At 33.3% G+C, this 15,390-nt stretch overlaps 1 protein-coding gene across 2 annotated transcripts; it reads left to right on the top strand.

Annotated features, from left to right (window-relative positions):
* Nucleotides 1-1,240: 1,240 nt before the first annotated feature.
* On the top strand, nucleotides 1,241-7,033 carry LOC109215609 (signal peptide peptidase-like). Of its 2 annotated transcripts, none has more exons than XM_019379711.1 (12): nucleotides 1,241-1,350; nucleotides 1,889-1,982; nucleotides 3,083-3,198; nucleotides 3,289-3,440; nucleotides 3,558-3,643; nucleotides 3,747-3,874; nucleotides 4,498-4,548; nucleotides 4,891-4,977; nucleotides 5,104-5,173; nucleotides 5,832-5,968; nucleotides 6,060-6,137; nucleotides 6,794-7,033. In XM_019379711.1, exons 2-12 carry the CDS (start codon nucleotides 1,943-1,945, stop codon nucleotides 6,866-6,868), a joined length of 1,020 nt encoding a protein of 339 aa, XP_019235256.1. In that variant the 5' UTR covers nucleotides 1,241-1,350; nucleotides 1,889-1,942; the 3' UTR covers nucleotides 6,869-7,033. The 2 variants fall into 2 exon arrangements, with proteins under 2 accessions (XP_019235256.1, XP_019235255.1); XM_019379710.1 differs by having other exon boundaries at nucleotides 1,242-1,355.
* The last annotated feature ends 8,357 nt before the right edge of the window (nucleotides 7,034-15,390 follow it).

Genomic DNA, 15,390 nt, shown 5'->3' with positions numbered 1-15,390 from the left:
TATTGTCTAGAAGGGATCAAATTCATTCAACCACATAAAACAATTACAAAATTGACCTTTCACACTTTCATCTTATTTAATACGATTCGGTAACAATAAAAATTGATCGCACCGTGTCAAGAAATGTAAGCCATATGTCTTGCAAATACAATTTAGCGAATCTTACATAAATGTCCCAAATAAGTTTTAACTTACCAACCCCTAGTCATTATTCATAGACTTATCAATACTAGCCAAGCAAAAATAAAAATTGAAAACCCAAATAAATAAGGTTCTTTCTATCCAAGAATTACACGCAAAGATCTCCTTCCAAATTTTTAAGTGTGATCAGCAACATTAGACGCAAGATGGTAAGAAAATTTTATGGATGAGGTAGCAAACAAGGTGATGAAATATAAAAAAAATGAAAGTATATATATATATATATATATATATATATATATATATATATATTAAAGATTCCACAAAATGTAAGCAAAAAAGACCCTTTTCAATGGTATGGTTGAAATTTATTAAAAACATATAGATGGGTCAATATATAAATTTTGAGGAAGATCAGATGTGACTTGAACTGATTTGGTATCAAAATTCATATTTAAAATCTAATTCAAGAAATTCTTCTGTGACACACGTATCACATACACTAGTATCATATGATACAAATATGACACATACGTGATACACAAATGATATACCGTGTGATCACATCTTTTTTTTTTTCTTTTTCTTTTCATGTTTCATCTTTTCAAACTACCTCAAAACTCTTCCAAATCATCCCAAGTTGAGATTCAAACTCTTTTTAAGATGTACCCAATCTATTCTAATAACACTCACTAAAAAGAAAGCAAAAATTTGACCCTTTGTAGCTACAACTAATTGGCTAATGTTGATAACATTTAGCTAATATCAGTAATATTTAATGAATTTGCTAATATTTATAATAAGCTACTTATAAATGAACATAGCTAATAGTTTCCCAACACTTTAAGCATTTAACTATGTCTAAGTGGTACATATTTTCACTTTAATTTGTTGACTGTTACGGCTAATTATTTAGTTAAATAAATGCAAATATTCATATGAGTAAGTTGGTATTCGCGATTTTACCCTAAGTAACTTACTACAATGAAGATATTTTGGGAAATTGACGTGGCAATATCTCATTGGTTTGAACACCCTATACTGACGTGTCTTTTGTAACGAAAAGCCTAAAACCCTATTTTATTAGCAATGAAAAGAAATAAATAAAAAATTTACAAAACAAAATTCCCAAATAAAAAAAAATCTCCCCCGATCCGTGTGCTTGAAGATCAGTTGAAAGAGAGGGAAGCAAATCAATTTTTTTTCCTTGTAAGGTAAAAAGATGAATATATTTGCATAAATATTTGTTTTTTAATTGATCTCTTGAAATATTTATAGAATTTATATTTTCACTTGATTGGTTTTTACTGTTCTTTTTTTGTTGAAATTTAAACTTTTAGGGGAATGGGTTTATGTTAATATGATTGAATCTGATGTTTGAATTTTTATTTTAGGTTCGTAAAGTTTTGTTATTTAAGAGCAAAATTTAGGCATTTTGGCCAATTGGGGTTATCCTGAAATAATTTTTTTATTTTTAATTTTGCGATTTAATTGGGTTGTTTATTCTGTGGAAATCTTGTTGTTTTAAAAATTGATTCTTTTTTGCTAAAATTGTGATCTTTTAGCATGTGATTCTTGATTATATTACTTTTCTGCTGTTCTATATGAAGCTTTTGTTCTGGTTATGTGAGCAATTTTTAGTATGATTCAGTTGTACCCTTTTGCACATTTCTGTGAATGACTATAGGAATCTTGGAAAAGATGTAAACTTTGACATTGTTTGCTCATGTTGTTGGTTTTCTTATAGATTCCTCTTGTTGGGGGAGTCGAAAACGGAGTGGATTTTTACTAGCCTGTGAGAATGAAGAACGTCGAGCGTCTCGCAAATGTTGCTTTACTAGGTATGGTTTCTTTTGATTTTGAATCATACGTTATTTCTTTTGATGATAGCTGAATTGCACAGTATACTTGTTTGATTTGTGCTTGTGAAGTCCAGAAAGTAAAGTAAATCCTGTTTGATTTCTAGCTTCCCTTTGCCCCTTAGTTTGTGTTGGTTACTCCTTCAGATCATTTTTCCGCTAGATAGACTGCTAAAGCTTTTTATGTTAATTGGAAGGACGCTGCCCTTCCAGTAGAGGCAGATCCAGGAGTTTAAATTCAACTTTTAAGGTTTTAAGCATTGAACCCATTATATTTCTAAAGTTATGGGTTCATATCTACTATTTTTGCAATTTTAATAAATTTTTACATACAAATTTTTACTCCGCGTCGAAAGTTATGGGTTCAGTTGAACCCACCGGTAGAACACTACATCCGCCTCTGCTTCCTGGGTAGGGGTAAGGCTACGTACATCTTACCCTTCCCCAGACCCCACTCGTGGGAATTCACTGGGTTTATTGTTGTTGTTGTTGTTAATTGGAAGACTCAATGTAGGTAAAGGTGCTAATTATATTGTGTAGTTGGAATTTGAGGTGTGGTTGATGATTACCGTAAATATATCTATCCAGTATGTTGGAGTAGGTCGCATAACGGTTTGGAACGGATATTCAAATCCTCTTAGGTGGTCATATTACTACTGTTACCCGCTTTCCTTTATGTTACAGTAGGTTCCACTTCCACAGTCCAGTTCAATGGGTAGACATTGATGGTCAAGTGGGTTCTTTATAACATTTTTAGCATTTTCTTATATGTTGGATGTTTGTTTCATCATATTGCCTTTTTGAGGGCATTTCACTACGTTATAGTAGCTATGCTGTTCTTGGAAATTTACAAGTACCCTCAAGGAATATTTGTTTCTGATGCCCTTGTTTTTCTCCCTTTTTAAACCCCTTTTCCAAAATGCTTCTTGTTCTTGCTGGAGCTTATCTCTCATCTCTCGAATAATATATGCCATTTGGTGATTAGAAAGTACAATTAGTTGGTCATGGCCATTTCATATCACTTTCTAAATCTTATGTTGACGCCCTTACCTTGAAACTCTTGCTTTTTTGGTGGATTTCAGGTTTGAGTCTGGCACCACTGGTGGTGAATGTGGATCCAAATGTAAATGTCATAGTAACAGCTTGCCTTACTGTCTTTGTGGGATGCTACCGTTCTGTCAAGCCTACTCCACCTTCGGTATATCTTCTGTACTCCAAGTTGCAGGTTCCCCTTTTCTAGGTCTCATCTGTTTTGATGTCACTTAAATATTCTATTGTTTTTTTCTAGGAAACAATGTCTAATGAGCACGCGATGAGGTTTCCCTTGGTTGGAAGCGCAATGCTCTTGTCATTGTTCTTGCTTTTTAAGTTCCTGTCAAAAGACCTGGTTAATGCCGTCTTGACGTGCTACTTCTTCGTACTTGGCATTGCTGCACTTTCGTATGTTCTCTCCGTATGGATCATTCTGCTATGCTTAATATATTCTATAACAAGTTCTTAAATATTAGTTTTTCTGTGGGTGTATTGGATGTCATCTCTTTCTTTGTGTCTTTGCAGGGCGACATTGTTACCTGCTATTAGACGATTCTTACCGAAAAAGTGGAATGATGATCTCATAATATGGCACTTCCCATATTTCCGCTGTAGGCACCACCTTTCTTGTCTCTTCTGAAATGCCAATTGATCCTTTAGAATCCTTGGGCGTACAGATCTCATCTTAGTTATTTTGTTTTGTCTCTTTGTCAGCTTTGGAGATTGAGTTCACAAGGTCTCAGATTGTTGCGGCAATTCCTGGAACCATCTTCTGTGTTTGGTATGCTAAACAGAAGCATTGGCTAGCTAACAACGTTTTGGGCCTTGCCTTTTGCATTCAGGTTTGTCGGCATATTCATCCTAGTTACATTCTCCATTCTTCAGGATATCTCAAAATGAAAAGTTGTGTAAAATAGTATTATTAGTACAATGGTATTATATAATTTGGGATATTTCAAAGTGAAAAGAGTATCATATAAATTGGGATAGAGGAAGTACCATATTTCATCAATAAAAAAGTTGCACTTGTCTGTCTATACATGTTCTCGTAACCAAGCACGGTTGCTTTTTAATACTAGATGCAAAGGCTACCTGCCTTTATATCTAGCATTTGAATCCATGATAGCACTTGATGTCTTCCTCTTTAATTTGTTTGGTAACTAGAATTCTCCCACGAGTTGGCCTACATTTATTATACTAGGGGAGTATAGGCCTACCCCTCTATCATGCTCCCACTAACATAGCGGGTTCCTTGTTAGTGATAGGGTTCTAACTCATGACGTGCACCCATATTCTTACATTGTGTCATTACATTGAACCAGAGCCCCAGGGGCTTATTATTTGTGATTTTCTATTTATGTACATTGAATTAATGGAGATTTTTGCAGGGGTGAAGTGTTTGATTCTCTCTTATGTCATGTCTACGGATTGATATTGATTTTCCCATTGCCATTTTGATTTTCAGGGTATTGAAATGCTCTCACTTGGATCGTTTAAGACTGGTGCCATACTATTGGTAAGAAAGAAAATTTTACATGGTTGACAGCCGTATTCTGTTTATGTTTCTAGCCTTGAACTGCGTATTGCTTGTCTTTTTGAATTTGATGCTAACCACATATCCCTTTGTTCAAGCGGGAAAACAATTTCATGAAATGAGCTAGTAGTGATTATTATTGTTGAGCAATTAATGATTTTGCATACAAAAATACATAACATTTGCATGGATCATCCCTAATTGTAGAACTTTTAGACATTTTTGAGGTATTCTTTTATGTAGGCGATTTTGCTTGTTTACGCAACTATTTATATCCATTAACTTGTGGCTGATGTTGAATGCACATGGCTTTCGAGAATGCAGGCAGGACTTTTTGTGTATGACATATTCTGGGTCTTTTTTACCCCGGTGATGGTCAGTGTTGCTAAATCTTTTGATGCTCCTATCAAGGTGTGCATACTGATTTTCTTATGTAGCTGTTTCTTTTAATTTCTCATTCCATGCCTTTTTTTGGTCGATTCATTCTGTGCCTTTATTAGTTACAGAGTCCTGATTATAACTTCGCTTTCTCTGCAGCTTTTGTTCCCCACAGCAGATGCTAAACGCCCCTTCTCAATGTTGGGTCTTGGAGATATAGTTATCCCTGGTATAACCTCCGTTTGCATAAAAACTCCATTATACTTTATGTGATTAGAACAGAGAGGTTTGGCCTAGCGGGAGGGATCCTCCACCTCAAACCATGTGGTTTGGGGTTTGAGGCAGTAAGGGAAATAGTGGAAAAAGCCACTGTCGGTCCCTGGAAGAAAAAAAAGGGGTGGGGATGGGGGTGGAGGTGGGATGAGGTTTACCAACAACAACAACATACCCACTATAATATCACATAGTGGGGTGGGTTTGGATAGGGTAGTGTGTGCGCAGACCTTACCCCCTACCTTGTGGAGATAGAGAGGTTGTTTCCAATAGACCCTCGGCTCAGGAAAGCAAAAGCACCACAATGAATGAAACAGAAGGGGCAGCAAGGAGAAGTCATGTAAAAGCAACATAAATAACAACGAGATAGTAAAATGACCGAAATGAAAGAAACGACAGGTAGTCATAGAAACCTAATACCAACTGGGATGAGGTTTACCATATTATTAAAAATAAAAAGCTTACTTTTTGTGAGTGGCTACTGAATGTATCTTTCTGTTTCTTATGCATGCTTATTATTAGCGTTTGCCATGATGTTGCATACTTTTCATCTTTCAACTGTTTTTTGCTTGAATAGATACAATTGGTATCATTTGATCACTTCAATCATTCAGGTATTTTTGTTGCATTGGCCCTTCGCTTTGACGTCTCCAGAGGGAAGGGGCCCCAATACTTTAAGAGTGCATTTTTAGGATACACATTTGGTTTGGCTCTTACCATATTTGTTATGAACTGGTTTCAAGCTGCACAGGTTGGTGTCTTAAAATAAAGCTTTTATACTTTATTTTCCTTTGCAAGAACCACAGCGCCCTTACATCTGACTTGGCCTTTGTTTTTTCCAGCCCGCTCTTCTATATATTGTTCCAGCTGTGATTGGATTCTTAGCCGTACACTGCATATGGAATGGGGACGTGAAGCCTGTACGTTTTTCTCTTCACAATCTGTTTTAACTTCATCCACTTGCTAATATTGCTGTTTATGTTCCTAATATGCTGTTTGCTCCCATTTTAGCTACCATACTGTTTATAGATTATATTTTCTAGGAGTTAGTATATATGAGAAAATGCATCTTATGTTCACCTTTATTCATCGCGAAAAAAAAAAAATGCATGTGTCATGGTTTGTATGGGAACTATGGAAAAAAAAGGGAAAGGTAGGGAAGACATTTTTTCTTGTTTTTTCCGAGTTGGAAGTGCTTACGCTTTCCTGAGCCGAGAGTCTATTGGAAACAGCCTCTCTATCCTCACAAGGTAGGGGTAATGTCTGCGTACACACTACCCTCCCCAAACCCCACGGTGTGGGATAAAACTGGGTGTGTTGTTGTTTTCCGAGTTGGAAGCACAATAGGATGATCAAAAACGTCTTTTCGCCTAACCTTTTATAGAGAGAGTACAAGCCAAACCTTCACTTCCTTTTCTAGTTTCTCAAGATGTAGAGTTATCGGAAACAACCGCTCTGCCTCCCCAGGGATGCATACCATCCTACCCTCCTCAGACCCCACTTGTGGGAATCCATTGGGTTGGTTGTTTTTTTCGTTGTGATGCTGAATTTGTGTTCTTGGTTTTTGGCTGAGCAGTTGTTGGAGTTCGAGGAGGGAAAGACAAAAGACGCTGAAGAAGCCGATGCCAAAGAAAGCAAGAAGGTAGAATGAGGCTAAATAGACTCTTGACAATTAGAACATGAAAGCAGAGATTGTTGTTTTAGCAACAAAGTTTGTTGTACTAGATTTTTTAGACTGAACATCAAATAGTACTGGCCTTTTATGTTACACCTCAAGTTTATATTTTCAAATGTCATATTTTACTCCTTTTTTTCATTTTTGGTCTTTTTTTGTTTCTAGTTTTTTCTCATTGCTGTGCAATTAGTAGAATCTTTCAACTGCTCTAGAGACTACAGATTGCTGGTTTTACTGACCAGCCTCTGGTGCAATGTCTTTCACCGTGTGGTCGAATGGATGAGATTTTTCGTCTCTTAATAAGAAATTTCGAGTTTGAGTAGGGTGGTCAATGTCTTTCACCGTGTGGTCGAATGGATGAGATTTTTCGTCTCTTAATAAGAAATTTCGAGTTTGAGTAGGGTGGTCAATGTCTTTCACCGTGTGGTCGAATGGATGAGATTTTTCGTCTCTTAATCAGAAATTTCGAGTTTGAGTAGGTTGGTCAATGTCTGGATGAGATTTTTATGTCTTAATCAGAAATTTCAAGTTCGAGCCCCTAAAGAGAAACTACTAGCGTGGAGCAACCCCTTGATATATACCTCTCCAAAGTAGACAAAGTCTAATGAATCCTATTGCAAGAGGAACTACTTTGAGTTTTTCCAAATACTTATTTCTCCTAATAATTGCTACTTTATATAATGTTTTGTATTTGTTAGAAAAAAAAAACTGTTCATCAATTTTAACCGAAAATTGCCATTTTCATATATGCTTACTTTTGGGGGCACTGTTGAAGTTATACCCGTATTGTATAAAATTTTGCAAAGTGTATCAGTTCGGATCCTTGAGTAGTTCAATCTCTTTAATGCAGTTTCCAGAATCAAATATGAAGTTCTATCTTTCAAATGCAACATTAGAATTATTAGAATTTTTCCAAATATGAAGTTCTATCTTTCAAATGCAACATTAGAATTTTTCGAATCCGAAGTAGTTCAATCTCTTTAATGCAACTTCAGAAATTCAAATCTCAAGCAGTTCAATCTATTGAATACAATTTTAGATTTTGGATTTTAAGTTCTGAAACATAAAGTTGTTTTGGGAATTTCTACAATCCAATACACGATTTAATGTCCTAATCCGCTCCAAATGAGTTCAAATTTGAAACTTAACTTTAAAATATGATAAAGAACAAATCTCAATCATCAAATTGTCAAACGACAACAAATTTAACAAAAACATTTGCAACTAAGAAGAAGAAGAAGAAACTCTAAGTACAAAGAAGAAGAGAATAGTGTATATAAATGAAGTTATCCAAAAATTGCGTATCAGTATAATTTTTTTTTAAAAAGTGGTTACAAATTCAGTGGATGGCGCAAAACTGGGTGTCACATGAAAATTTTACAATGATGTATTAACTTTCTTAAATTTAATTAGAAAAATATGCATATCTTTTGAGATTATAAATTTAATTAATTTTTCTTATCTTTTATAACATTAGAAAAATTGAAAAATATTTATTTGGATAAATTTTATTTTTAACAGCCAAATAATATTTAAACGTCAAATACTGTTATAGATTCAAGCATCAAATCGCCATAAATGTTATAAATAGAATTGTATTTATGGTGAATGTCTATATTTAGAGAGATTCTAGGTTCATTGCTTGGTGGCTAAGTCACCTCTCCCTATAAATAGAGGGTTCTATTCTATTGTAATTCATCACAAAATCAATAAGAATCTTCTCTCTCTTTTTCTCTGCAATACTCTTCTTCTTCTTTATTGTTTCATAACACGTTATCAGCACGAGACTCTAACCAATTGAGTAGAAGCTTTGGGATTGAGCATAATGATTGTCAATTATTCCACAAACTTCCTTCATGATTAAATTTTGGATTTAAGGTAAGTATTTTACTTTATTTTTCTCTTTTAAATTCTTGAAATTCTATAATTTAATTTTATATATAAGCAAAGACAACAAAGTTTGATTATAACTCTAATGGAGTTTGTAACAAATTATAACCACCTGAAGTGGTAAAATTTCTATGTCTTGCCATGATCAAATTCATGTATGATTATGAGCACAAGAAGTGAAAACCCGTCCCATTGAATTTGCTCCATTCTCATTCCCTTAGGAGAATGTGAAAGCAATATGTAATAAGTCTGAAAGAAGACAAACTTATTACCGTAAAGGTATCAATGGATGTGGACGTGGTAATAGACGAAATTATAATCGTCATTATCGTGGTAATGAGAATAATAAGGATTCTCAAAATAAGCCTTCACTCTGTGCAGTTAATGTTTGTCATCGATTTGACATAAGATTTTGTAAAGCACATACAGTCCATTCATGATGTGAATGAGAAAACATCTGATTTATGAATATATATTCATTCTTGGAAGAATATGAATGTGCTAGTGGTAGTGATTATACCACACTCACCTCGAAAAGGAGGTTTGAGATGATATAAGAAAACAATGTCATTATTATGTCATTATTATGACATGAATGGTCATTGGTCATGTACCTATTGTACGCCCAAATATTTGGTTAATGTGATTATTAAAGAATAACACTTATGCAAGAAACAGATCTCACATATAATTTTAACCATGACCATAATGGTATAACTTTCTCCTTAAAAGAGATATTCACCATATGGATGTTGATGAATATGTGATAGTACAAAATTAATTGAGAACTCTGCAAGAGCCAATTATACTATTATGGAGAAACACAATTGATTACCAATAAGGTATTGTGTTGTAGTAAGTCTCAAAGAAACTTATTCAGTTTCCAAAGTATACGCGAAAGCGATTGATTATATTGATACTATAAATAAAGGAAAGATTTAATATCTTCTATTACTACAACTTGTAGCGGGTAATATGTATGTGAAAAACTGCCCGCTTTATTCTCCAATTTGTACTACATAAACAAAAGAATGCCACAATAAAGAGAAGTTTATTGATATAAAAATCCATATCATAATAAACTTGGAGTTTATTGATAATTGCACACGTCATGGTGTAAATCTGGAGTTTATCCATACTGATAATTTATTCACTCGGCATAATTGGTTTACCCATATCAATTTAAGTATGATGTGCAAAAATAAAAGAGAATTCACATGGGTAAATATTAAAGAATTAGAAAGTTCTTTACGAATTCTCTTATGTTGGTTGTTCTCATTAATTAATATACCAACTAAAATTGGGATTGAATCCCATGAATGCTGGAAATATCAAAGGTGAATATGGGCCCATTCACCTGCCATGTATACCACATAAGATGCATCTATGAGATGGTTACATGTGCAGTTATTATTGACCTGCAACCTGGTGTTTGCGAGGTAACTTGCTCAATAATTTAATATAGAGCATAATTTCCAGATTTTTTATTCAAGATAGTTCTTCTTGATAAGTTGGTTTAACAAAATGATTTATTGAGTGCCTCCACTTAATAGCTAAACTATTGCTTATGAGAACAAAGTTATCTATATCAGTTTGATATAGGTTATATACGAAAGTATATTACATTCTCCCCTCACACGCCAAATACTGTTATAGATTCAAACATCAAATCGCCATAAATGTTACAAATAGAATTGTATTTATGGTGAATGTCTATATTTAGAGAGATTCTAGGGTTCATTGCTTGGTGGCTAAGTCACCCTCTCCCTATAAATAGAGGGTTCTATTCCATTGTAATTCATCCCAAAATCAATAAGAATCTTCTCTCTCTTTTTCTCTGCAATACTCTTCTTCTTCTTTTATTGTTTCATAACACGTTATTAGCACGAGACTCTAACCAATTGAGTAGAAGCTTTGGGATTGAGCATAATGATTGTCAATTGTTCCATGAACTTCCTTCATGATTAAATTCTGAATTTAAGGTAAGTATCTTACTTTATTTTTCTCTTTTAGATTCTTGACATTCTATAATTCGATTTCTAATACAAGCAAAGATAATAAATCTTGATTTTAACTCTAATGGAGTTTGAAAGAAATTATAACCACTCAAAGTGGTAAAATTTCTATGTCTTGCCATGATCAAATTCAGGTATGATTGTGGGCAAAGAATTGAAAACTCGTCCCTTTGAATTTTCTCCATTCTCATTCCCTTAATAAAGATTCTCAAAATAAGCCTTCACTCTATGAAGTTAATGTTTGTCATCGATTTGACATAAGATTTCGTAAAGCACATACAGATGACTATGGTCAATTCATGATGTGAATGTGACAACATCTGATTTATGAATACATATTCATTCTTGGAAGAATATGAACGTGCTAGTGGTAGTGAATATACCACGCACTCACCTCTAGAAGGAGGTTTGAGATGATATAAGAAAATAATGTCATTATTATGGCATGAATGGTCATTGGTCACGTACCTATTGCACGCTAAAATATTTTGGTAATGTGATTATTAAAGAATAACATTAATGCAAGAAACATATCTTGCATATAATTTTGACCATAACCATAATGGTATAACTTTCTCTTTAAAGGAGATATTCACCATATGGATGTTGATGAATGTGTGGTAGTACAAAATTAATTGAGAGCTCTAGAAGAGCCACTTATACTATTTTGGAGAAAATTGATTATCAATAAGACGTTGTGTTGTAGTAAGTCTCAAAGAAACTTATTGAGTTTCTAAAGTATTCGCGAAAGCGGTTGGTCATACTGAGACTATAAATAAAGGAAAGATTTAATATCTTCTATTACTACAACTTGTAGCGGGGTAATATGTATGTGAAAAGCTACCCGCTTTATTCTCCAGTTTGTACTACACAAATAAAAGAATGCCACAATAAAGAGAAGTTTATTGATATAAAAACCCATATCATAATAAACTTGGAGTTTATTGATAATTGTACACGTCATGGTGTAAATCTGAAGTTTATCAATATTGATAATTTATTCAGTTGGCATAATTGGTTTACCCATATCAATTTAAGTATGATGTGCAAAAATAAAAGAGAATTCACATGGGTAAATATTAAAGAACTAGAAAGTTCTTTACGAATTCTCTTATGTTGCCTGTTTTCATTAATTAATATACCAACTAAAATTAGGATTGAATCTCATGAATGCTGGAAATATCAAAGGTGAATATGGGCTCATTCACCTGCCATGTATACCACATAAGATGCATCTATGAGATGGTTACATGTGCGATTATTAATAACCCGCAACATGGTGTTTTGCGAGGTAACTTGCTCAATAATTTAATTTCTAGCATAATTTCCAGATTTTCTATTCAAGAAGTTCATCTTAAAAAGTTGGTTTACATCACAGTTGATTTAGCAAAATGATTTATTAAGTGTCTCTACTTAATAGCTAAACAATTGCTTATGAGAACAAAGTTATCTATATCAGTTTGATATACGTTATATACCAAAGTATATTATTTTCTCCCCTCACAAGTGGATCAGGGTCAGGAACCAAATAATTTCATCTTATTATTATTGATGTGCGGTGTATATTTTGATTAACACCATAACACACAAAGGTGGATTCTCAAAGTTGAGGTAATAAGTTAGTTTTTCTAACATGAGGGGGAGACATGATAAACAGTTGAGAAAAAGTTACGTGGAATGAATTATCATTTGTACATCTAGATCCGCGAATAAGATAATATGAACTTGAAGTTCATAAAAGGATAATTCATGTGCGATATATTACAAAGCATGCCAGACGCATTTGCTGGCCCAAAGAAAGTAACTATATTCTCGTTGCAAATGCTCATATTAAGTCCTAGAAGGACAAAGTCTATGGTACGCTTAAAGCGTATAGACAAATCGGTTTCAAATAAACTTCTTGATAAAGAAGATGAGCAAATGATCTAAATGATCATAACAAAAGGAGGCAAGTGATCTAGAAGATCACATGACATAACACTTCATAAAATCTCAGGAGAGATTCGGGTACTTGAAAATATAAATGAAGAGATCACTATGTTATGTCTTTTTTAAAAATATTGAAACCGATATAAAATATTCATCGACGACATCTATGATACCGCTAAATATATATGAGGATCTTAAGTCTGGAGAAATAATTTTGAATAGAATTGGTTTCATATGAAAGACATATAGTTTTGAACATGTAGTTCAAACACTTGAAAGTATAAAGTCAATGGTATATGCAATCAGTTTTCGATATCTTATATGTCTAGCATGACATGAAAACTTGATATGCATCTAAAGTCTATTATATGGCTTATATGACTTAACAATCCTTGAAGGATTTAAATTGTTTAAAACATATAGAATTCATGGTCATGAAGTACTACATCCTCAGTGCAATTTGTGCACAAATGTATCTTGCTATAACTATATGCATGATAATATGATAGCAAGAGTTTTCACCTCTATGTGAAGATATTGAACTGACGATTCCAACAAGATCATATGAAGACAATTCATCTCTATCAAGAATGATGATTTCAATGTGCAATATATTCATTCAAGTTAATATGGCTGATTTGTTCATCAAATCTCTACCAAAGATCTTTTGAAGATGGTGCACAAGATTGGAATGCAAATGCTTAATGATGTGAATTGATGCTCTCATCAGGGGGAGTTAATACGCGTTGTACTCTTTTTCTCTTACAAGGTTTTGTCCCACTGGGTTTTCCTTGCAAGGTTTTAAACGAGACAACCAAAAGGCGTATTGTCAGATATGTGTACTCTTTTTCCTTCTCTAGAATTTTTTTCTCACTGGGTTTTATTTTAGTTAAGGTTTTAACGAGGCACATTATCTGTTGAATAGACATTCAAGGGGGAGTGTTATAAAAATTGTATTTATGGTGAATGTCTATATTTAGATAGATTCTAGGGTTCATTGCTTGGTGGCTAAGTCACTCTCTCCCTATAAATAGAGGGTTCTATTCTATTATAATTCATCCAATATCAATAAGAATTCTCCCTCTCTACTTTTCTCTGCGATACTCTTGTTCTTCATTTATTGTTTTATAACAATAAATGTAAAAAAAAAATATCGAAACAAACGAATGTGCTATTAAGAGCTGACGGTACTAGATTACACAGTTAAAATAAATATTAGATAACCTTAGACAACATCGATATTCTTTAATTTGTTTTTGATTTTAGGTTAGTATTTAACTATCTATTGATATTCTTTGTTATTTTTAAGGAATATATCTGCATTTTGGATTTTTCAGATTCATCTGAAAGTTTGCCCGTTTTGTTCCGATCTATGAAGTCTTAAAAGATCCTGGCAAAGATTTAAAATGAGAGGGTCAATAGCTATATGGTCTAATATAATTTCCAGAGATATGCTGAGGGCAGATTTTATTACAATAAAAAAATTTAGCAGCTGTGTAATCTATTTTGATTTTTTCAATCTAATGTTTGATTAAAAATTACAATAGTTAATTTGCATTATGAGTAATACCCTAATTTATAGTCTTTGTAGTAGGTAGAGGTGGGGATATGATGAGATGGAGGGAATAGTTAGAATTTCAATTATATTTTTTCTTCTCTTCTCTTCCCTTAAAATTTTAAAAAGGGTAGAAATATGTGTGTACCTAAATTAATTTGGACTGGTTTAAGAAATAGACCGTGGATGTAAATATTTGGCTGTAAATATCTTTGTATTTCTTCCATTTGAAAATTCAATTTGGTCTTAAATAAAATTAGTTTAGAATTGTCAAATGATTTATAGTACGATACAGTTAAAACAAAGTATTATAGTAAGAATAGGTACTCCGGATACATGTGAACTTCTCTATGCATTCTCTATCATCTTTTTTTTTTTCTTCCTTTTTTCATTTAATTAAATTGAACTATATATATATATATATATATAACGAGATGGTAAAAATCCTTTATTTTTTCAACCTAACACTATTTTGACTTTAAAAAAGACTTTCTTTATCAATATGTTGTTTCTTCTACTCACATTTCTATAATCGAAAATGATAGTACGTAGTAGTTAAGATTCATTAATTCTTTTTTTAAAAATACACTTTATTGAGGAACACGTGTGAGTCTGGTTCAAAATTAGAATGTAGACAAGGGGATTGATTGAAGTAGGCATGTTTAGTACATGAAAATTGAGCAATATATTTTATTATTGTTTGTTCTTTCTTGTGAAAGAATAAACCCCTTCCCCACTAAGGCATATGTATAGTTTACATGCATGTGGAGTGTTCAGATAGTACCAAAAAATGTATATAAGTTAATAGGAAAATGATTAAAAAAAAAGTACTAATTGGAAAATGATCCTAACAAGTTAGGAAATATTAATTCCATTGGGGATACTAGTTGGTTTGGAGGGCGGTCATCCATACATATGATCTGAGATCAATTCCCTTGAATATCTTCTGGGTCGAGTCTGTCACACATGGCTTGCTTAGTGCGATTTGCATCCCTTATGTGGTTTGCAGGCTATTACACAGTGGGGGGTTTACCCAATGCGTAAAAAATGCTCACCACAGAGTACTCACCCGAAGGACAGAGGCTGTAGCGGTTGCGGATTTTTCTGGG

The sequence above is a fragment of the Nicotiana attenuata genome, unplaced genomic scaffold (genome assembly GCF_001879085.1).
Source record: "Nicotiana attenuata strain UT unplaced genomic scaffold, NIATTr2, whole genome shotgun sequence".
In the NCBI taxonomy this organism is placed as follows: domain Eukaryota; kingdom Viridiplantae; phylum Streptophyta; class Magnoliopsida; order Solanales; family Solanaceae; genus Nicotiana; species Nicotiana attenuata.
The sequence above is the reverse complement of the archived record's forward strand: the minus strand, read 5'-3'. Positions and strand labels throughout refer to the sequence as shown.

Bases quoted from the DNA above. Each gene is read 5' to 3' on its own strand.
- LOC109215609 (XM_019379711.1), top strand. From the start codon at position 1,943: ATGAAGAACGTCGAGCGTCTCGCAAATGTTGCTTTACTAG. The intron at 3,644-3,746 runs GTAGGCACCACC...TCTCTTTGTCAG, and splicing joins GCACTTCCCATATTTCCGCT to CTTTGGAGATTGAGTTCACA. The intron at 6,138-6,793 runs GTACGTTTTTCT...TTGGCTGAGCAG, and splicing joins GGAATGGGGACGTGAAGCCT to TTGTTGGAGTTCGAGGAGGG.